The 22,299-nt window shown below is 45.0% G+C and overlaps 4 protein-coding genes across 4 annotated transcripts; all 4 read right to left on the reverse strand.

Annotated features, from left to right (window-relative positions):
• Window positions 1–337: 337 nt before the first annotated feature.
• On the reverse strand, window positions 338–2,153 carry LOC135387921 (testicular acid phosphatase-like). The gene is made up of 4 exons (XM_064617134.1): window positions 2,024–2,153; window positions 1,573–1,961; window positions 1,199–1,498; window positions 338–618 (listed from the first exon to the last, which is right to left on the reverse strand). Exons 2-4 carry the CDS (start codon window positions 1,885–1,887, stop codon window positions 364–366), a joined length of 870 nt encoding a protein of 289 aa, XP_064473204.1. The 5' UTR covers window positions 1,888–1,961; window positions 2,024–2,153; the 3' UTR covers window positions 338–363.
• A 1,929-nt stretch (window positions 2,154–4,082) lies between these two features.
• On the reverse strand, window positions 4,083–6,276 carry LOC135387918 (uncharacterized). The gene is made up of 3 exons (XM_064617131.1): window positions 5,624–6,276; window positions 5,147–5,554; window positions 4,083–4,399 (listed from the first exon to the last, which is right to left on the reverse strand). The coding sequence occupies exons 1-3, from the start codon at window positions 5,936–5,938 to the stop codon at window positions 4,139–4,141; spliced, it is 984 nt and encodes a 327-aa protein (XP_064473201.1). The 5' UTR covers window positions 5,939–6,276; the 3' UTR covers window positions 4,083–4,138.
• An 8,901-nt stretch (window positions 6,277–15,177) lies between these two features.
• LOC135389850 (uncharacterized) lies at window positions 15,178–17,442 on the reverse strand. Its single transcript, XM_064619886.1, has 3 exons — window positions 17,060–17,442; window positions 16,592–16,999; window positions 15,178–15,490 (listed from the first exon to the last, which is right to left on the reverse strand). The coding sequence occupies exons 1-3, from the start codon at window positions 17,366–17,368 to the stop codon at window positions 15,230–15,232; spliced, it is 978 nt and encodes a 325-aa protein (XP_064475956.1). The 5' UTR covers window positions 17,369–17,442; the 3' UTR covers window positions 15,178–15,229.
• Window positions 17,443–17,794: 352 nt separating this feature from the next.
• On the reverse strand, window positions 17,795–19,987 carry LOC135387919 (testicular acid phosphatase-like). The gene is made up of 3 exons (XM_064617132.1): window positions 19,493–19,987; window positions 19,014–19,418; window positions 17,795–18,078 (listed from the first exon to the last, which is right to left on the reverse strand). The coding sequence occupies exons 1-3, from the start codon at window positions 19,805–19,807 to the stop codon at window positions 17,824–17,826; spliced, it is 975 nt and encodes a 324-aa protein (XP_064473202.1). The 5' UTR covers window positions 19,808–19,987; the 3' UTR covers window positions 17,795–17,823.
• Window positions 19,988–22,299: the final 2,312 nt, after the last annotated feature.

The following is a 22,299-nucleotide window of genomic DNA, read 5'->3' on the forward strand; positions in this document are numbered from 1 at the left end:
TTCCGATTAGGACTGTTCCGTATATGTGCCTCAGATTTTAGTCCACCACTTTGCGAAACCTCGAGTTCGAGGACATCGGAAACATTTGCTCCATACTTCTTGTGGTCTGTTTCCTAAGCCTCTCACACCTGCACGCAGCGCATAGGTGTTTTCACTCCACGCAGGTCTTGCGTCAGTGTTGACATATTCGTGTCTCAAAATACGCCCCCAGGGCATCCATTGCAGCAGGACGTCAGTTCTGTACTAGACTATAGAGTCGCATGGTTTCGAAGCTTATGTAGTGACGCCATATGCTAGACAACATACGTATTGGAACATTGCTTATTATTTTATTTCTTACTGTTCTCCTTCCCAGAGGCGCTATCACTTATTGATTTTTAATATGCGACCCAGTTCCTGCGTAAATTCGTGCACGCTGCACGGGTTGGGGAGATTGTCCATTGCCACGGACGCGTGCACGGCTTCACTGTAGTGCATAAGGTGCAGCCTGGGCTCGTTCTTCTCCAGGAACACTTCGAAAAAGAAGGACGCGCAGAATGGGGGCCTCTTATCGTAAGTTGAACAGAGCAGCCGCACGAAGGAGAATACGACGACATCCGACGTCATGAACAGGTGCATCTGAAGGACATTGAAGGGGTAGGATTTAGAGGACGTTCTTTTATCATGGCGAAACGGTATCACTACACAAAGACAAGTATATACGCTCTGCAAGTAACCGAGCGTTCTGCGCATATCTCCTCTCCCGGTTACTCCACTCGGGAAGCCCCATTGGCTACGTCGGCGCCCTCCCTCTTCCCTCTCACTGTCTCCTCTCATGCGCAGAGACGCACTTGCACACCGTATTACGGAAGAGAAGTGATACAAGAGGAAGGAATCGCTAGGCAGCAGGACATTCTCTGCCAAGCTGACGATTTGTGTACCCGTTAGTGCAATCTGAAAGCCATCAGCACGAATGCTTTTGCACCTATGCCTCCATTTAGTACACCAGGCCTGAAATCCTCGTGTTCTTCCATTGAAAACTTATTGCAATGGCGTGCGCTACGTGATCCAGAATGGTGCCGATATCGTTGGAAGATGCTAAGTGAAAAAAAATTGTCAAATGTGATATGTCTATAAGAGTAATGAAACAGCTGCTTATGCATGTATTTTGAAGAATGTTCTAGCAATGACTGAAATATTTGCGAATTTTCATGCATACATGTAATAGAAAAAGTAACGACGAACTGTTACGGCTGTGACCACTAGCCCACTGGGGTATCCGATGTCCGTTGCGGACGTGTGTTATGACGTTGTCCAGAGACTGTAGCACTGCCTTTTCTGGCTTCGTCGGGGATCCGGTGTTCTTGACCGTGTAGTCCAATATATCTCTCATGGTTTTGAACTGACCGATACACTGCTCCTTCATCATCGAAGAATAGTTCTTCGCCAAGGCCGACACCTCAATGCTGTCATAATCCGTCGCATCTTCGGCGGGTATTACATCCTTGAAGCCTAGACCCTGAAAACGCAAATAGGTTGCAGACAAATGGTGGGATTTCTGCATGGGCTTGTAGGGCCACCCATACGGCTTGCCTTTAAAGTGCGGCGGAGACCCTGAAAGGTTCGAGGCAGTTTGTCGCAAGTGGCTCGTACTTCACCAGGCTGACCCTTGAGAAGATTTGGGTACCGTTCCCTGAGCATCTTGCCCAAGTTCTTGCACTGTTTCCGGCCCGTTTTCGTCAGTTGACCGTAGCCCTCAGGACTGGTCTTGACGAGCTTCGAACATTGAGTGAGCGGTGTTCGTTCGCCGTGCCTGCTAAGAACGAACACGTACTCTACCCTCGAAGTTACATCGACGTGGGCTTTGGCACTTTCTGGAGGTGTTCGGAAACGAACATGGCGCGCCATCGTCACGGCAGATGTCTTTCTGGTGGAATTCGCTAATTTTAACGAAGATCCCGTTGCCAAACGCCAGGAAGTCCCTGCAAAATGTAGAATTATGGCACGTGCTCGAAGGCGGATGTACCAGGCGTGTGACACTTACAATAGCCGCAATCGAAGCCAGTATTTGCTGAGATACAGCTCCTCTTCCGGACGATGAACTTCTAATAGGCATGCGCACTCTCGCTGTTTCCTGCACGTGGAAGGAGCGATGCGTATCTCGTTGAAGCTTGCGCAGGATGCTGTTTCGCATACGTATCCGTCCCAGGTTTTCCTGCTACCCGTTTCTGGTGGTTCCCGTTTCCTCACGTACTTCGTGGTGTTGCATCTACTTTGGTATGCAAGTAGAGTGTATGCAGCATCCATTCGCAAGAAGTCAAAATGTATTTTCGCGATATGAAACAAAGTACATCGGCAACAATGACAAACGTCACTGCGTATCGGTTCACTTCTGCAACCACAAAAAAGTTTTGCATGCAGGCAGTTTGTTCTGTAGCTGTCGGCATGTACCTTTCATCCACAGGAAGTCGGTCCTCACCCGAAAGAATCGCGGCGCGGTCTGTCTGTAGCCACGGCGCCGCGCATGCGCGGTGAGTAGAAACGGAAGAAGTGGGTGCGTGAAGAGCGCGATGCGGCGCCGGCGCGTCGGCAGTGCAGCTGTGGTGGTCGATACGTTCAGAGGTGTCTGCGTGGGCGCGTCATGATTTATGAAAGCTGTGCAAAGGAACGGCGGCGAAAGAAAGCTGAGGCTGCGAGACGGCGCCGCCAAGCTGAATCGCAGGAAGCACGGAGGGCTCGTTTGGTTGCGGATGCTGTCTTGCGTTAGCGCTGTTTAGGGCCGCGTGAACGGTTGTGTAGCGTTTTGAAGGGGAGTTGCCAAAGTTTATCAAGTTTTAATGCTAACGCATTTCCGTCGGATCCACCAATGTATCGACCATGATTTTTTCCGCAGGGTCTTCCAGAATTATCTTACTATTGGCGCAGCAACTGACGTGTCTTCACGGCCCTGAGGGCATTTTTCATGCTTTTCGAAGAGACGCAACTACGAGGCAAGGTGAACGGGCATGTGCTTGCAAAGGACCATTTCTATGTACGCGTCGCTCCTGGCGCGAGCGACGACATGATGAGAAGACGATGGAGCAATGAAGACAAATTAACGCAACGTGGGCGTATCAGGCATTTTTTGAGGATATAGCAAGATAACATTTGTTTGAAATGGTATAGCCTGCTCCTGTGGAAGCACACAACACGTGATGCACCACAAGAAACCACACGAGAACTTGTTACGGCATATTCATAACACGCTATGTTTTCATGCCAACTATCATGGCGACGCTCGTGCAGTTCGACTATACAGGCATTGCGAGAAAAAGCTTTGCCAACACGCCTCACAGCCTACAGAATGTTTCCATGTCAACAAACATGGCGCCCGCCGCCAGAAGCGGCTGGGCATGCGTATACGCGTACATAGAAATGGTCCATATGGCGGCCCGGTCTAGCCCGCCATATGGTTCATTCGTCCGTATCGTTTAGTTTCGCCGGTTCATAGCACGCGCTCCGCACGCTACCAAGGTCTGCCAAAAGTTCGGCCAAGATCATGTGATACACGCTCAACAGAAAGCAAACACCACGGAGTATTTATTTCGTATACAGCAAACTTTTTTCGTCGTGTCCTCCACCAACAGTACAGGAAGCACTCACAACGCAAGTCCATCAATGTGGTGGCGTTAACTCCAATGGCAATGGGCCTCGGATAATCTTCTGGACGACTGATTTATTTCAAAGGTTTTATTTATTTAGTCAGTACTGCTATAGTACTGCTGACTGTCCAGAAACCTCTTCTTCTTCTTCTGCCCCTTGTAGAATGACACCAATAATTCTTCCTCACCTTCTTCCTCGCAGACACTCACCTTGCTCCACAAAAGGAGATTGGCCGAGGCTTTCAGTACACTAGAGTTCGCGGGATCTCTGCGAATAATAAATTCCGACCACCCGTCCCCTTTACTCCGTTATACTGGCTTCAGGCATGCCGAGGAGTTTGTAGTCAAGGCTACAAGACTGTTCGCCATATGTGCCATGGATACTCCAGACATCTATAAATATATATAGTGGTCACGTGCAACACATCGGCAACCCGAAGATAGTAGCCCCTACAACTTACATAATGGAATATTTACGTATTTATTTTCTATGTCTGGCTGTCGCCATTCCAGAAGTGCTATCGTTTCTTGATCTTCCTCAATATACTGCGAAGCTCCTGCGTGAGTGCATGGACAGTACACGGATTGGGGAGATTGTCCAGCACTATGGACGAGTGTGCTGTGTTGGTGTAGTACATGACGTGCACTCTGGGATCATCGTTCTCCATGAAGACCTCAAAAAAGAAGGCTGAGCAGAAAGGTGGACGCTTGTCGTACTCCGAACAGAGCAGCCGGATGAAGGAGAACACCACGATGTCCAAGGTCGTGAACAGGTGCATCTGAAATACAGGGTAGACCGTGTCATTACGAAGGAAGAATAATGCAACGAACTGCAAAGAGTAAGAAACTGGGTGAGGGTTTGAGACTGGCAAACAACCGCGAAGGCACAATGTTAACCTATTCGGGTCCTGGGTTCGAAAGTAAAGAGCTATACTCTCTGCATGATGATGATATTGATAACTATATAGCTGTCGACACCACCAGCCCTGCTGCTTTTGTATTCTAGGTGCGGGGCACACGAGCGAACAATTCAGTCAGGTCAGATCAGTTTTCTGTGTTTAAATGTCAAAATGAGTCTCGCTTCAGTTGGAGCAACAATACGTAACTTTAGTTTGAGACGATATATGGGGAGTTCCATCGTCATGGGCGATACGCTACCCCAATGCTGGTGGTGATGCCGGGAATGAAATCACGAGCCCATTCGCAATAAGGATCGAAATCAGATGGTGTCCAAAAAGGTCAAAAGAGCTTAGAGCGTAGGTGGGCTGGATTTGACGAGGGACCAAGCAATTTTGTAAAAGAGGGGGCGAGAGTCGAGCTGATTAAGCGATACGGAGAGTGCGGTTCGGAGAGTTGGAAATTAAGTTATAATTTCTATATTTTTTGAGTGAACAGTACGATAATGTCTCCGTACTTTGCTCTCTTTACAGCTCTCCTGAAATCACCTAAGTTTGTCTTCAAGGACATGCCAGAAAATTCTACCCTTGTATCACCAAAGACAAAGTCATCAGCGTCCATGCGTGTACCTTATCTGGCAGCTGCCCTTTCTTCTCGAACTTCTGTTCCAGCGTCTCCAGAAGGCGCGTCATGGCGTAAGCCGCAATGCGTTTCTTCGCCCCAACCAAGGACATTTTGAAGAGCCGGTCGTCGGCCCAGATAATCTCTTGCCAATGACTCTCAGCCCACTTGGGTATGAGGTGTTCGTTGTGGACGTGCGTAACGATACTGTCCAGGGACTGCGCCACCGCCTTTTCTGGCTTCTTCGGCGACCCCGAGTTCTCGACCACGTAGTCCACTATCTGTCCAATGGTTTGGAACTGACCTAAGCAACGCTCCTGCATCACTGAAGTATAGTTTTCCATTAAGGCCGATGTCTCAAGTCTGTCGTAGTCAGTCGTATCCTCGACAGGTATTACATCCTTGAAGCCCAGGCCCTGAGAAAAGTGAGAAAAGGAGTTGGGTCTGAGTCTAATGGTTACTGGTGAGCTGGTCCCAGAGCTTACCTCTAACATGCGACGACAACTTTTAAGGGACACAGGTTGCTTGCTGCAAGTAGCGCGTACTTCACCAGGCCGACCCTTGAGAAGATTCGGGTATCGTTCCCTGATCACCTTGCCCACATTATTGCACTGCTTCAAGCCTGCTTTGGTCAGTTCACCGTAGCCTTCAGGATTAGTCTTAGCGAGATTCGAACAGTGGGTAAGCGGTGTTCGTTCACCGTGCCTGCCAAGAACGAACACGTATTCTACCCTCGGAGTTACATCGACGTGGGCTTTCGCACTGGCTGGAGGTGTTAGGAAACCAGCATGATGTTCCATTGGTAGTTTGTTGGTCCGCTGCTTTTGACGCAGGTCCCGCTGCCAAACACCAAGATGTTGCTGTGACGCGAAACTCAAGAATATGATATGCGCTCCAAGGTTCTACGTTGCACGCTCCATACCAATGGCGATGGGGCTCTTAAGGATTTCTTCTTCTACTTTCCCATGGAGAATCTTCTGTCCATTAGCCACAATGGATATTGACCAGGGCGAGGCAGGTGCGTCCGTTTTTACAATTTCCTCTCGTAATTGCACGTATACCCTAGCCACTCACGGCATGCCTTCCTATTATCTGACTCCAGTGCGGCAATAGGTTTTCCAATGTCACGTGACCAATTGCGACGTCACGTTTGGTCACGATCATCTGTGTTCTGCCCTCTCCTCCTTGTGTTTCTTCTTCACCAATGCCGCGGCTGTGATCCACGAAGGTGTGGCAGCCGGGGCTATACGGATCTATGTAGAATGAATATGTCCCTATGAGTAACTATGTGCTCAGTCGGCAGCGTGCTGGCATGATGAGCTTAAAATCCCGCCCCAGGACGGTAGCATAGTGGGGGATGCAAACATTGCTACCAGCACCGTCTGTCGGACATTTCCGGCGCACGTCAAAAGAACCTCAGGTGGCCGAAATTATCCGCGTTCCTGACTTGCTGTACGATCGCGTGGCAGATACCCTCGTTCGTTACTTACGGCGGCGCCTTGTGGCTCATTCTGAGTGGAAGAAGAAAGAGCGTTGCCGTCACACCTGCCGCACTCCGTTGACAACTGATAACGGCGAGCGACACGATTACGGCCTGAGACCCGATCTTCAGCTTGTCGTTATCTTATAACGCGCGTTAAATACTTCACTTCAGCCCATGATTCGCCACGCGGTCTTGCGCAAGCCTATCGAAGTAGCTTTGGAGCACGCGAACTTTAAATTGTCACTACGGACTAAATCTCGTGTCTTCAGAATCCCACCAGAGTTATGTTACTGAAATCTTCCTGCCTCGCTTTACATTCCTGCAAAATATTTTGGCTCTATATACGTGACGCGAAAGCTAGAGAAAATTAATTTTTATTTTTGAGAACTGTGACGTCATGTTAGGCTCTGACAGAGCGCCCGGCTCTCATCTGGCAACGTTGTTGCCCTTCGAGTCTTCCGGGGGGGGGGGGGGGGGGCTCACTTTTTGCACTCCGGTAGCGGAGCCCCACGTGACATACCGTCCAACCGCTCCGACCTTGGGGAAAACACAATGGAGGGAGAAGACATCTCTCCCATTTTCCCCTCTTTCGATCACCCTCACGTGACTTCTCCACCACGTGACCCTCCCCGGACGCGGGAGACTCTTTTCGGCTGTAGTTCGAGTCACGCGGGCTCCGCCTCTCTGCGAACGTCATATGTCACGTGAGAAGGTCGCGTTTGCCCGCGCGCTGGCCGCTGGGGATTCTTCTAGCTGCGGAAAGATGGACATGTGCTCGTATAGCATTGTAAGGTAAATGCCTTTTACGTGTAGTACTGCATAGCCTTGCCGGATGGACATGATATGAGTTTCTGTAAAACTGACAGAGGTTCTCTACACTGAGTGCATTCAGGTGGTTCTTCCTCTCGAGCGAAATTGTGAAGTGTCTGAAGTTTCACCGCTTCCCCGCACCAGAGCCGTAATACACGGCCCAGGCCAAAATCGGGACGCCGACCGGTGATACCGCAGGGTATCTCTCACTCAGAATAATTCATACGTTAAGGAACGCTTTGGTTCGTATGTTAAACAAAGCATACCATTCCAAATTGAAGAGTAACTTGATAAAGAAGCGATACTCGTTCACTAGTCCTTTCTTCGCAGGCAAGATGGTGTCTGTGTGTGTGGAGAGAGGGAAGGTTATATTTATTAGACCAAAGGAAAAAAGGGGAGAAAACGCAATATGGGAATCAGGGTTTGTCGAACAGCAACACAAGTGCCTATACTGCTGAATGTCGGAAAATTTTGCGATCAACAACAACAAATCGCAAGACTGTTCTGAACTCCCTGAACTTTCGTCTTCTGTCACGTCACCTTAACACCCGGAACACTCCAGCATACTATTTTAGATTATATTTAATAATGATTATTATGATTATATATATATATTATATATATTATATATATTATATATATTATATATATTATATAATGATAATTATTTTAATTTAGATTAAGTGCGACACGTGTGAGCAAGCAGTTGCGCCTGTGATGTGTGATTCAAGTGTGTGCTCCGGGGGATCGTGCGTCCTCGACCGACTTCACACAGAACTGTGTCGACATTTATCTTAGAGCCCCCTTCGCACGCCGGAGTCTTAGCTGATATTTTAGCTGATATTTGCGTGATATTTTAACTGATATCTAGCTGATATCTTAGCTGATATTTTAACTGGTAGCTAATTGCTGATATTTTAGCTGACATTTAGCTGCTATCTTAACTGATACCTTAGCTGATATCTAGCAGATTTCTTATCTGATATTTTAGCTAATATTTTAACTGATATCTTAGCTGATATTTTAGCTTATATTTAGCTGACATTTTAGCTGATATTTTAGCTGATATCTTAGCTGATATTTTAGCTTATATTTTAACTGATAGCTGATATTTTAGGTAACATTTTAGCTGCTATTTTAACTGATATCTTAGCTGATAATGTTTACCTTTAGCTGATAATGCTACCCTATGTTTAGCTGATTTGTTACTGCCTCACTTCGTAGTGGTATCAGGTGGGTAGTGTGACAACTACCGCAGGGGGATCAAGCGTCCTGGACCAACTTCACAGAGAACTGTGTCGGCATTTATCTTAGAGCCCCCTTCGCAAGCAGGAATCTTAGCTGATATCGTAGCTGATGTTTTAGCTGATATTGTAACTGATATCTTAGCTGATATGTTAGCTGACATTTTAGCTGACATCTTAGCTGACATTTTAGCTGATACCTTAGCTGATATTTCAACTGATAACTTAGCTGACATCTTAGCTGATATTTTAGCTGATACCTTAGCTGACATTTTTGCTGATATCTTAGCTCATAATGTTTACCCTTAGCTGATTTATTACTGCCTCACTTCGTAGTGGTATCAGGCGGGTAGTGTGACAACTACCGCAGGGGGATCGTACGTCCTGGACCGACTTCACAGAGAACTGTGTCGGCATTTATCTTAGAGCCCCTTCGCAAGCAGGAGTCTTAGCTGACATCGTAGCTGATATTTTAGCTAATATTTCAACTGATATTCTCAGTTGATACCTTAGCTGATATTTTAGCTGATGTTTTAGCTGATGTTTTAGCTGATATCTTAGCTGACATTTTAGTTGAAAGCTTAGCTGAAAGCATAGCTGATATATTAGCTGATATTTTAGCTGATATTTAGCTAATATTTTAACTGATATCTCAGCTGATATCTTAGCTGATGTTTTAGCTGATATTTTAACTGATATCGTAGATGCTATTTTAGCTTACATTTTAGCTGATATTTTAACTGATATCTGAGCTGATATTTTAGCTGACATTTTAACTGATAGCTGATATGTTAGGTAATATTTTAGCTGCTCTTTTCACTGATATCTTAGCTGATAATGTTTACTTTTAGCGGATAATGCTACCCTATGTTTAGCTGATTTGTTACTGCCTCACTTCGTAGTGGTATCAGGTGGGTAGTGTGACAACTACCGCAGGGGTGATCGTGCGTCCTGGACCGACTTCACAGAGAACTCTGTCGACATTTATCTTAGAGCCCCCTTCGCAAGCTGGAGTCTTAGCTGATATCGTATGTAGCTGATGTTTTAGCTGATATTGTAACTGATAACTTAGCTGATATTTTAGCTGATATCTTAGCTGCTATTTCAACTGATATCTTAGCTGATATTTGAGGTGACATTTTAGCTGACATCTTAGCTGATATTTTAGCTGATAGCTTAGCTGATATATTAACTGATATGTTAGCTGATATCTTAGCGGACATTTTAGCTGAAAGCCCCGCTGATATCTTAGCTGATATTTTAGCTGATATTTAGCTAATATTTTAACTGATATCTCAGCTGATATCTTAGCTGATGTTTTAGCTGATATTTTAACTGATATATTAGATGTTATTTAGCTTACATTTTAGCTTATATTTTAACTGATATCTTAGCTGATATTTTAGCTGACATTTTAGCTGATATCTTAGCTGACATTTTAGCTGACATCTTAGCTGACGTTTTACCTGATGTCTTAGCAGATATCTTAGCTGATATCTTAGCTGGCATTTAGCTGCTGTCTTAACTGATACCTTAGCTGATATCTTGCTGATATTTTAGCTGACATCTAGCTCATAATTTAGCTGATAGCTTAGCTGCTATTTAGCTGCTATTTTAGCTGATATTTGAACTCATATCTTAGCTCATATTTTAACTGTTATCTTAGATGCTATTTTAGCTGACATTTTAGTTGATATTTTCACTGATATCCTAGCTGATATTTTAGCTGATAGCTTAGCTGATATTTAGCTAATATTTTAACTGATATCGTAGCTGATATCTTAGGTGATATTTTAGCTGCTATTTTAACGGATATCTTAGCTGATAATGCTACCCTATGTTTAGCTGATTTGTTACTGCCTCACTTCGTAGTGGTATCAGACGGGCAATGTCACAACTACTGTAGGGGGATCATGCGTCCTGGACCGAGTTCACAAATAACTATGTCGACATTTATCTTAGAGCCCCCTTCGCACGCAGGATTCTTACCTGATATCGTAGCTGATTTTAGCTAATATCTTATCTGATATATTAGCTGATATTTTAGCTGATGTTTTAGCTGATATCTTAGCTGACATTTTAGCTGACATCTTAGCTGACATTTTAGTTGAAAGCTTAGCTGAAAGCATAGCTGATATCTTAGCTGATATTTAGTTAATATTTTAACTGATGTTTTAGCTGATCTTTTAACTGATATATGCGCTGATATTTTAACTGATATATGAGCTGATATTTTAACTGATATATGAGCTGATATGTTAGCTGACATTTTAGCTGATAGCTTAGCTGATATTTTAGCTGATATTTAGCTACTATTTTAACTGATATCTTAGCTGATGTTTTAGCTGATATTTTAACTGATATCTTAGATGCTATTTTAGCTTACATTTGAGCTGATATTTTAACTGATATCTGAGCTGACATTTTAGCTGATATCTTAGCTGATATTTTAGCTTATATTTTAACTGATAGCTGATATTTTAGGTAATATTTTAGCTGCTTTTTTAACTGATATCTTAGCAGATAATGTTTACCCTTAGCTGATAATGCTACCCTATGTTTAGCTGATTTGTTACTGCCTCACTTCGTAATGGTATCAGGTGGGTAGTGTGACAACTACCGCAGGGGTGATCGTGCGTCCTGGACCGACTTCACGCAGAACTGTGTCGACATTTATCTTAGAGCCCCCTTCGCAAGCAGGAGTCTTAGCTGATATCGTATGTAGCTGATGTTTTAGCTGATATTGTAACTGATATCTTAGCTGATATTTTAGCTGATATCTTAGCTGATATTTTAGGCGACATTTTAGCTGATATTTTAGCTGATAGCTTAGCTGATACCTTAGCTGATATTTTAACTGATATGTTAGCTGATATCTTAGCTGACATTTTAGCTGATATTTAGCTAATATTTTAACTGATATCTCAGCTGATATCTTAGCTGATGTTTTAGCTGATATTTTAACTGATATCTTAGATGTTATTTAGCTTACATTTTAGCTGATATTTTAACTGATATCTTAGCTGATATTTTAGCTGACTATTTAGCTGATACCTTAGCTGACATCTTAGCTGACGTTTTAGCTGATGTCTTAGCAGATAGCTTAGCTGATATTTAGGTGATATCTTAGCTGATATTTTAGCTGACATTTAGCTGCTGTTTAACTGATACCTTAGCTGATATCTTGCTGATATTTTAGTTGATATCTAGCTGATATTTTAGCTGATAGCTTAGCTGCTATTTTAGCTGATACTTGAACTGATATCTTAGCTGATATTTTAACTGTTATCTTAGATGCTATTTTAGCTGACATTTTAGTTGATATTTTAGCTGATAGCTTAGCTGATATTTAGCTAATATTTTAACTGACATCGTAGCTGATATCTTAGGTGATATTTAGCTGCTATTTTAACTGATATCTTAGCTGATAATGCTGCCCTATGTTTAGCTGATTTGTTACTGCCTCACTTCGTAGTGGTATCAGACGGGCAATGTCACAACTACTGCAGGGGGATCATGCGTCCTGGACCGAGTTCACAAATAACTATGTCGACATTTATCTTAGAGCCCCCTTCGCACGCAGGATTCTTACCTGATATCGTAGCTGATTTTAGCTAATATCTTATCTGATATATTAGCTGATATTTTAGCTGATGTTTTAGCTGACATCTTAGCTGATATTTTAGCTGATATCTTAGCTGACATTTTAGTTGAAAGCTTAGCTGAAAGCATAGCTGATATCTTAGCTGATATTTAGCTGATATTTAGCTAATATTTTAACTGATATCTTAGCTGATGTTTTAGCTGATATTTTAACTGATAGCTTAGCTGATATTTTAGCAGATATTTAGCTAATATTTTAACTGATATCTCAGCTGATATCTTAGCTTACATTTTAGCTGATATTTTAACTGATATCTGAGCTGATATTTTAGCTGACATTTTAGCTGATATCTTAGCTGATATTTTAGCTTATATTTTAACTGATAGCTGATATTTTAGGTAATATTTTAGCTGCTCTTTTAACTGATATCTTAGCAGATAATGTTTACCCTTAGCTGATAATGCTACCCTATGTTTAGCTGATTTGTTACTGCCTCACTTCGTAGTGGTATCAGGTGGGTAGTGTGACAACTACCGCAGGGGTGATCGTGCGTCCTGGACCGACTTCACAGAGAACTGTGTCGACATTTATCTTAGAGCCCCCTTCGCAAGCAGGAGTCTTAGCTGATATCGTATGTAGCTGATGTTTTAGCTGATATTTTAGCTGATATCTTAGCTGCTATTTCAACTGATACCTTAGCTGATGTTTTAGGTGATATTTTAGGTGACATTCTAGCTGACATCTTAGCTGATATTTTAGCTCATAGCTTAGCTGATATTTTAGCTGATAGCTTAACTGATATTTTAACTGATATCTTAGATGCTATTTTAGCTTACATTTTAGCTGATATTTTAACTGATATCTCAGCTGATATTTTAGCTGACATTTTAGCTGATATCATAGCTGACATTTTAGCTGACATCTTAGCTGACGTTTTAGCTGATGTCTTAACAGATAGCTTAGTTGATATTTAGGTGATATCTTAGCTGATATTTTAGCTGACATTTAGCTGCTATCTTAACTGATACATTGGCTGATATCTTGCTGATATTTTAGCTGACATCTTGCTGATATTTTAGCTGATAGCTTAGCTGCTATTTAGGTGCTATTTTAGCTGATATTTGAACAGATATCTTAGCTGATATTTTAACTGTTACCTTTGATGCTATTTTAGCTGACATTTTAGTTGATATTTTCACTGATATCTTAGCTGATATTTTAGCTGATAGCTTAGCTGATATTTAGCTAATATTTTAACTGATATCGTAGCTGATATCTTAGGTGATATTTTAGCTGCTATTTTAGCTGATATCTTAGCTGATAATGCTACCCTATGTTTAGCTGATTTGTTACTGCCTCACTTCGTAGTGGTATCAGACGGGCAACTACTGCAGGGGGATCATGCGTCCTGGACCGAGTTCACAAATAACTATGTCGACATTTATCCTAGAGCCCCCTTCGCACGCAGGATTCTTACCTGATATCGTAGCTGATTTTAGCTAATATGTTAGCTGATAAATTAGCTGATGTTTTAGCTGATATCTTTAGTGACATTTTAGCTGACATCTTAGCTGATATTTTAGCTGATGTCTTGGCTGATATTTGAGCTGATAATGTTTAGCTATGTTACCCTATATGTAGCTGATTTGTTGCTGCCTCACTTCGTAGTAGTATCGGGCGGGCAATGTCACAGCTACCGCATGGGGGATCGTGCATCGGACCGACATACAATGCAATAAAATTTAGACTAAGTCCGACACGTGTGAGCAAGCAGTTGCGCCCGTGATGTATGATTCAAGTGTGTGCTCGAACCGTTGGAAACATAAAATAAAAGAAAATAGCAAAAGGATAGACTGAGAGCAATATACGTATATATAATTAATGTACTCTATTTAATGAAAGAGTTTCTCTCTGTCTGTTCTTGTTAATATCTATCTCTCGAAATTCGGAAGCACGTACAACAACAACAATAAATGACAGAGAAGTTATGATGACATGGAAAGTTTACCGCTGGTAGCCACAGGGCCCTACCCTACTTCACAGAGGTTAATATCAGGGGAAACATGTAGAAAAGTTACACATAGGTATTTGTGAAGTAAAATAAACGTGAAAATCGCCGTGCATCGAATAAATGATGCTGAGTTCGAGAAGCCCTAATGGGCAATACGCTTCCGACAGCGGTACACAGGCAACGGCGTAAATAATAGTTCATGACGTGCTGGAAGTGCTGATTCAACGGAACATTTAAATGAGTGTTTATCCTGTTCTCAATCTGACGGGCTGCGTACATATAATCGCTCTTAATTCCTTTTTTGAAGTTAGAACTCCCAAAGAAATCGCATAATGTGCCCTACTTGCAAACAGTTCTTCCACCGGGCACATACCAATCTTACCTCCCCGTCTTTGGTCTTCCCGCCCCATCCCTTGCTTTTTCCCTCCTCACGTGACATATGACGCATGCCATGAGGCGGAGGTTGTGTGACTCATCGAACTACAGCCGAAAAGCATCTCCCCCCGGACGCCGGTGTCGCTGCTGGGAGACGAATGCCCTCTCCAGAACATGACATCATTGCAGTTTGTGGGCTTATGATTACGTCACTCGCTTGTAGCGTCATCGAAACTTGTGGAGGCTCAGCAGATCTTCAAAAATGCACGGCGTTCGTAAACAGGATTGAAATTTCGCGTATAGAATTCTTGAGACGCCGCCTTTTCGTGGACTAAACGCTGTTGTCAGAGTCCGGAGTGGCAATATAACTACAACGATCGCTATGAGAAAGTTCAAAATCTTGAACTTTCACATAGCGATCGTTGTAGCTTAAAGTTCGCGCGCTCCATCAACTTTCTTCCAGATCTTCAACTTTCACATACCAATCGTTATTGCACTGTATAAATACATACTGGAACATTACGTATTTATTTTCTATGCTTAGCTGTCGCTGTGCCAGACGTACTATCGTTGCTTGATCTTCCTCAATATGTTGTGAAGCTCCTGCATGAGTGCATGGACGGTACACGGGTTGGAGAGATTATCCAGTACGATGGACGCGTGCGCGCTGTCGGTGTAGTACATGATATGCACTCTGGGCTCGTTCTTTTCCGTGAAGATCTCAAAAAAGAAAGCTGAGCAGAAAGGTGGGCGCTTGTCGTACGCCGAACAGAGCAGCCGGATGAAGGAGAACACCACGATGTCAGAGGTGGTGAACAGGTGCATCTGAAAGACAGGGTAGACTGTGTCATTACGAAGGAAGCCTAATATAAATCAAACTGTAAAGAGTATAAAACTGGAGGCGCGTTCGAAACCGGGAAAGAACTGGTGAAATAAGGGTGAGCAGGCAAGCAAGCTGGTGAAGGTTCGACGACGGTAGCATACCTTGAGCTTGAGGGAACGAGAGGACGCACAAAGGAGTAGACAGGACGAGGCTCAAATTTGCTTTGACGAGGCTTTGAGCCTCGTCCTGTCCACTTCTTTGTGCGTCCTCTCGTTCCCTCAAGCTCAAGGTACGCTACCGTCGTCAACGAACTGGGAAGGATCTAGGGTACTAGGAAGAACCTATTCCTGACCTGGGTTCGAAGGTAAAATGTATTTGGAAAACTACAACTACACTACAGTGTAACGGTTTTCACACCTTAAAAAGTGCAATAATGTGCCTTTTCCGTGTAATTTTGCTAATTTCATAATGGAGTACGGTTTAACAAGAGTTGTCTCTCCTCGGATGCTATCAGTTCTCCAAAAATTCACTCATTCGAAATATCAACATTGTTGAATACCATTATAGACAATTACATGTGCTCACGATGATACGCATCGATGGATTAGGACGTATCTACGATAGCCAAGACATAATGATTTGCACTGTCACCTGACTTCTTGTAATGGTTTCTTGAGTTTTGTAAAATATAATCCTGGAAATACAATGTTAAGGCAACCAGATTTAATGTGCATGGCGCACACCTATAAAGGTGTGAAAAGGTTTAATGTGTACACTGCTTTCTATGAGATACTATATGATGATGACTATATATCCGTCGACTCCACAAGAGCTGCTGCTTTCGAATTCTTTGCGCGTAGCGCGCGAGCGATTAATTCAGTCAGACCTCGACAGTTTTCCCTGTTTAAATGTCAGTGTATTTACGCCTATGTTTTAGAGTGGAATAATTTGTAATTTTCGAGTGGGTAGTACGTTCATTTTGTTTCGGACGTTACTTTCTTTAAAGCACTCCTGACGTTCCCTCAGGTTTCACTTCAACGACATGCCAGAAAATTCAACCCTTGTAGCACCAACAACAGAGTCCTCAGCGTCCGTGCCTGTACCTTATCTGGAAGCTGCCGTTTCCTCTCGAACTTCTGTTCCAGCGTCTCCAGCAGGTGCGTCATGGCGTAAGCCGCAATGCGTTTCTTCGCCCCAACCAAGGACATTTTGAAGAGCCGGTCGTCGGCCCAGATAATTTCTTGCCAATGACTCTCAGCCCACTTGGGTATGCGATGTCCGTTGTGGACGTGCGTTACGATACTGTCCAGTGACTGCGCCACAGCCTTTTCTGGCTTCGTCGGCGAACCCGAGTTCTTGACCACGTAATCCACCATTTCTCCAATGGTTTTGAACTGACCTAAGCAATGCTCCTGCATTACTGAAGTATAGTTTTTCATTAAGGCCGATGTCTCAAGGCTGCCGTAGTCAGTCGCATCCTCGACAGGTATTACATCCTTGTAGCCGAGGCCCTGAAAAAGAAACTTAGGTCTGAGACAAATGATAACTGGTGAGCTGATCCCAAGGCTTACCTTTAATATCCGACAAATACTTTGAAAGGATAGAGGTTGTTTGTTGCATGTAGCTCGTACTTCGCCAGGTTGACCCTTGAGAAGATTCGGGTAGCGTGCCTTGATCACCTTGCCCAGATTCTTGCACTGCTTCCGGCCTGCTTCTGTCAGTTCACCGTAGCCTTCAGGATTAGTCTTGACGAGCTTCGAACAGTTGGTAAGCGGTGTTCGTTCTCCGTGCCTGCCAAGGGCGAACACGTACACTACCCTGTCAGTTACGTCAACGTGGGCTCTGCCACTTGGCGAGGGTGCTTGGAAATGAAGAGCCATTCCGAAGGTCGGTGGTGTTCTGACCCGTACGGTGGCGCCCTGCCGCACGTTTTGCCGTTAAAAGCGTATCGAAGCACGATCTCTGTACCGATAGCGATAGGGCTAATGAATACTGATGTGTCCACCACTGATTAGTCCACCACTTTGCGAAACCTCGAGTTCGAGGACATCGGAAACATTTGCTCCATACTTCTTGTAGTCTGTTTCCTAAGCCTCTCATACCTGCATGCAGCGCATAGGTGTTTTCACTCCACGCAGGTCTTGCGCCAGTGTTGACATATTCGTGTCTCAAAATACGCCCCCAGGGCATTCATTGCAGCAGGAAGTCAGTTCTGTACTAGACTATAGAGTCGCTTGGTTTCCAAGCTGATGTAGTGATTCTATGCTAGACAACATAAGTATTGAAACATTGCTTATTATTTTATTTCTTACTGTTCTCCTTCCCAGAGGCGCTATCACTTATTGATTTTTAATATGCGACGCAGTTCCTGCGTAAATTCGTGCACGCTGCACGGGTTGGGGAGATTGTCCATTGCCACGGACGCGTGCACGGCTTCACTGTAGTACATAAGGTGCAGCCTGGGCTCGTTCTTCTCCAGGAACACTTCGAAAAAGAAGGACGCGCAGAATGGGGGCCTCTTATCGTAAGTTGAACAGAGCAGCCGCACGAAGGAGAATACGACGACATCTGACGTCATGAACAGGTGCATCTGAAGGACATTGAAGGGGTATGATTTAGAGGACGTTCTTTTATCAGGCTAAACGGTATCAGTACACAAAGAGAAGTATATGACGGAAGGGAAGTGACACAAGGGAAAGGGATCGCTAGGAAGAAGCCCAAGCAGCACAATGTACTGAAAGTTGAGTGCAATAGGGGTGGACGGTATCAATGTTCTTTAGTTTCACGAGCCTGTTCAAGACCTTCAACCTACCCGTCCACCCCTATTGCACTCGACTTTCAGTACATTGTGCTGCTTGGGAGGACATTCTCTGCCAAGCTGACGATTTTTGTACCCGTTAGTGCAATCTGTAAGCAATCAGCTGCAGCAATGCTTTTGCACCTATGCCTCCATTTAGTACACCAGACCTGAAATGAAAACTTATTGCAATGGCGCTCTCTACGTGATCCAGAATGGTGCCGATATCGTTGGAAGACGCTAAGTGAAAAAAAAAAATTGTAAAATGTGATATGTCTATAAGAGTAATGAAACAGCTGCTTATAGCGTGTATTTTGAAGAATTTTCTAGCAATGACTGAAATATTTGCGAATTTTCATGCGTACATGTAATAGAAAAAGTGTGACGACGAACTGTTACGGCGGTCTCCTATATGATCATCTGGTGGTGCAGAACGTGTGAGCTAACGGCTAGGGGATAAAATTTATTCGAATTAGTATTGTACCTCGAAGTTCAATATGCACATTTTTTTTACCCGTGCGTTACATATTCTCGCCGAGAGAATGTGTAACGCATCATGGAGAGATCATCAGAAGAGAGACTTCTCGAAGACAAGAGCGGTCCCGAATTATATATGTGGTGAGTGTTTCTCATAACGGGTCGCGGTCTAACTAACAGCTTTTTCCGTCATGCAAACCGCGCCATGTGGCAGGACCTGCCGAATGCCTGCCGAGGCCAAGCCTGCGTACCTTATCTGGCAGCTGCCGTTTCTTCTCGAACTTCTTTCCCAACGTGTTCAGTAATTGCGTCATGGCGTAGGCCGCAGCCCGTTTTTTCGCTCCGGCCAGCGACATCTCGAACAGCCGATCGTGGGCCCATATCATTGCCTGCCAGTGACCACTGGCCCACTGGGGTATCGGATGTCCGTTGTGGACGTGTGTTATGACGTTGTCCAGAGACTGTAGCACTGCCTTTTCTGGCTTCGTCGGGGATCCCGTGTTCTTGACCGTGTAGTCCAATATATCTCCCATGGTTTTGAACTGACCGATACACTCCTCCATCATTGAAGAATAGTTCTTCGCCAAGGCCGACACCTCAATGATGTCATAATCCGTCGCATCTTCGGCGGGTATTACATCCTTGAAGCCTAGACCCTGAAAACGCAATTGGGTTGCAGACAAATTGAGGGATTCCTGCATGGGCTTGTAGGGCCACCCATACGGCTTACCTTTAAAGTGCGGCGGACACCCTGAAAGGTTCGAGGCAGTTTGTTGCAAGTGGCTCGTACTTCACCAGGCTGACCCTTGAGAAGATTTGGGTACCGTTCCCTGAGCATCTTACCCAAGTTCTTGCACTGTTTCCGGCCCGTTTTCGTCAGTTGACCGTAGCCCTCAGGACTGGTCTTGACGAGCTTCGAACATTGTGTGAGCGGTGTTCGTTCGCCGTGCCTGCTAAGAACGAACACGTACTCTACCCTCGAAGTTACATCGACGTGGGCTTTGGCACTTTCTGGAGGCGTTCGGAAACCAACATGGCGTGCCATCGTCACGGCTGGTGTCTTTCTGGTGGAATTCGCTAATTTTGACGCAGATCCCGTTGCCAAACGCCAGGAAGTTGCTGCAAAATGTAGAATTATGGCACGTGCTCGGAGGCGGATGTACCAGGCGTGCGACACTTCTCTTAGCCGCAATGAAGCCAGTATTTGCTGAGATACAGCGCCTCTTCCGGACGATGAACTTCTTCTTCAGCAAGGGGGACGATAAACTTCTAATAGGCATGCGCACTCTCGCTGTTTCCTGCACGTGGAAGGAGCGATGCGTATCTCGTTGAGGCTTGCGCAGGATGCTATTTCGCATCCTGCGCAACGTATCCGCCCCCGGTCTTCCTGCTGCCCGTTTCTGGTGGTTCCCGTTTCCTCACGTACTCTGTGGTGTTGCATTTACTTTGGTATGCAAGTAGGGTGTATGCAACATCCATTCGCAAGAAGTCAAAATGTATTTTCGCGATATGAAACAAAGTACATCGGCAGCAATGACAAACGCCACTGCGTATCGGTGCACTTCTGCAATCACAAAAGTTTTGCATGCAGGCAATTTGTTCTGTAGCTGTCGGCATGTACCTTTCATCCACAGGAAGTCGCGAAAACGTTTTAATGTGCTAGCATTAGGGTCCTTACCCGAAAGAATCGCGGCGCGGTCTGTCTGTAGCCACGGCGCGGCGCGCATGCGCGGTGAGTAGAAAGGCAAAAGGTGGGTGCGTGAAGAGCGCGATGCGGCGCCGGCGCGTAGGCAGTGCAGCTGTGGTGGTCGATAGGTTCAGAGGTGTCTGCGTGGGCGCGTCATGTTTTATGAAAGCTGTGCAAAGGAACGGCGGCGAAAGAAAGCTGAGGCTGCGAGACTGCGCCGCCAAGCTGAATCGCAGGAAGCACGGAGGGCTCGTTTGGTTGCGGATGCTGTCTTGCGTTAGCGCTGTTTAGGGTCGCGTGAACGGTTGTGTAGCGTTTTGAAGGGGAGTTGCCAAAGGTTTATCAAGTTTTAATGCTAACGCATTTCCGTCGGATCCACCAATGTATGGACCACGAATTTTTCCGCAGGGTCTCCCAGAATTATGTTACTATTGGCACAGCAACTGACGTGTCTTCACGGCCCTGAGGGCGTTTTTCATGCTTTTCGAAGAGACGCAACTACGAGGCAAGGAGAACGGTCATCTGTTTGCAATGAACCATTTCCATGTACGCGTCCATGGAGGAAAGAAGAAAAGGCCCCAACGGCTGTTCGACAAAAGAGAGAACACAGACATAGACATAGACAAACATTGTTTGCCCCTTTTGTCCTGGCCAATCTTCCTTAGTGGCTCACGGCCATCATCTCCTTGGCTGAAGAAGAAGAAGAAGAGAAGCGTGGGGCAAGTGACGTGGGGATAGGGGCTAGATTTTGAACTTTTCGCTATCCCGTAACGTTTGCTAAACGCTCGTGCTTCCCGGTTGACAGTCAATGCGCGTGACGGAATGAGCGCGCGCAAATTTTGAAAAATATCTACAACGATCGCTATATGCAGATCAAGATTGAGCCCTAGGGGGTAGCCGTAGCTTCTTTGGAGCCATGCGAGGATCACGTTACCTGAATAGCCCAATGAGGTCGCTTTGCACACGCCACTTTGGTGGCCACTTGGACGCGCTACCGCCACACCTCTCCAAGTATTCCGAAACTATGCGTTGGGGGCTCCCATAGATATGTATGTAACCGAAACCGGAAGGCGAGCGGTGACGTCACTAGAGTGACCCCCAATCCCGGCTTCACTTCTCAGAGCAATAGGGCTCCTCCTCTCTTTCCTTCCTCCGTGTACGCGTCGCTCCTGGCGCGAGAGACGACATGTTGAGAAGACAATGATGACAAATTAACACAACGTGGGCGTATCAGGCATACTTTGAGGATACAGCAATATAACATTTGTTTGAAATGGTATAGCCTGCTCCTGTGGAAGCACACAACACGTGATGCACCACAAGAAACCACACGAAAACTTGTTACGGCATATTCATAACACGCTATGTTTTCATGCCAACTATCATGGCGACGCTCGTGCGGTTCGACACTACACATTTGAGGCATTGCAAGAAGCTTCAAAGCGCATGCGCCAACACTGGCAAAGAGAAAGCTTTTGGGGGCAAAGAGCGTGACACGTGAGTTCGTCGTCGTCATCCACAGAGAACCATCTTCCTTCATGCGACCAACGGCGCGAATGCAGTGTCCCCGCTTCATTCGGTGACGCTTTTACGGTGAAAAATGGAAGAACCGTACACCGACATTTATGTCTTTCATGTTTCGGCGGTTAACACATTACAGGCATCGCAAGAAAAAGCTTTGCCAACACGCATCACAGCCTACAGCATGTTTACATGTCAACAAACATGGTGCCCTCCGCCAGAGGTGCGCATACGCGTACATAGAAATGGTCCATTCGCCCGTATCGTTTAGTTTTGCCGGTTCATAGCAACGTGCTCCGCACGATACCAAAGGCCTGCCACAGGTTCGG

The sequence above is a fragment of the Ornithodoros turicata genome, chromosome 3 (genome assembly GCF_037126465.1).
Source record: "Ornithodoros turicata isolate Travis chromosome 3, ASM3712646v1, whole genome shotgun sequence".
NCBI lineage: Eukaryota > Metazoa > Arthropoda > Arachnida > Ixodida > Argasidae > Ornithodoros > Ornithodoros turicata.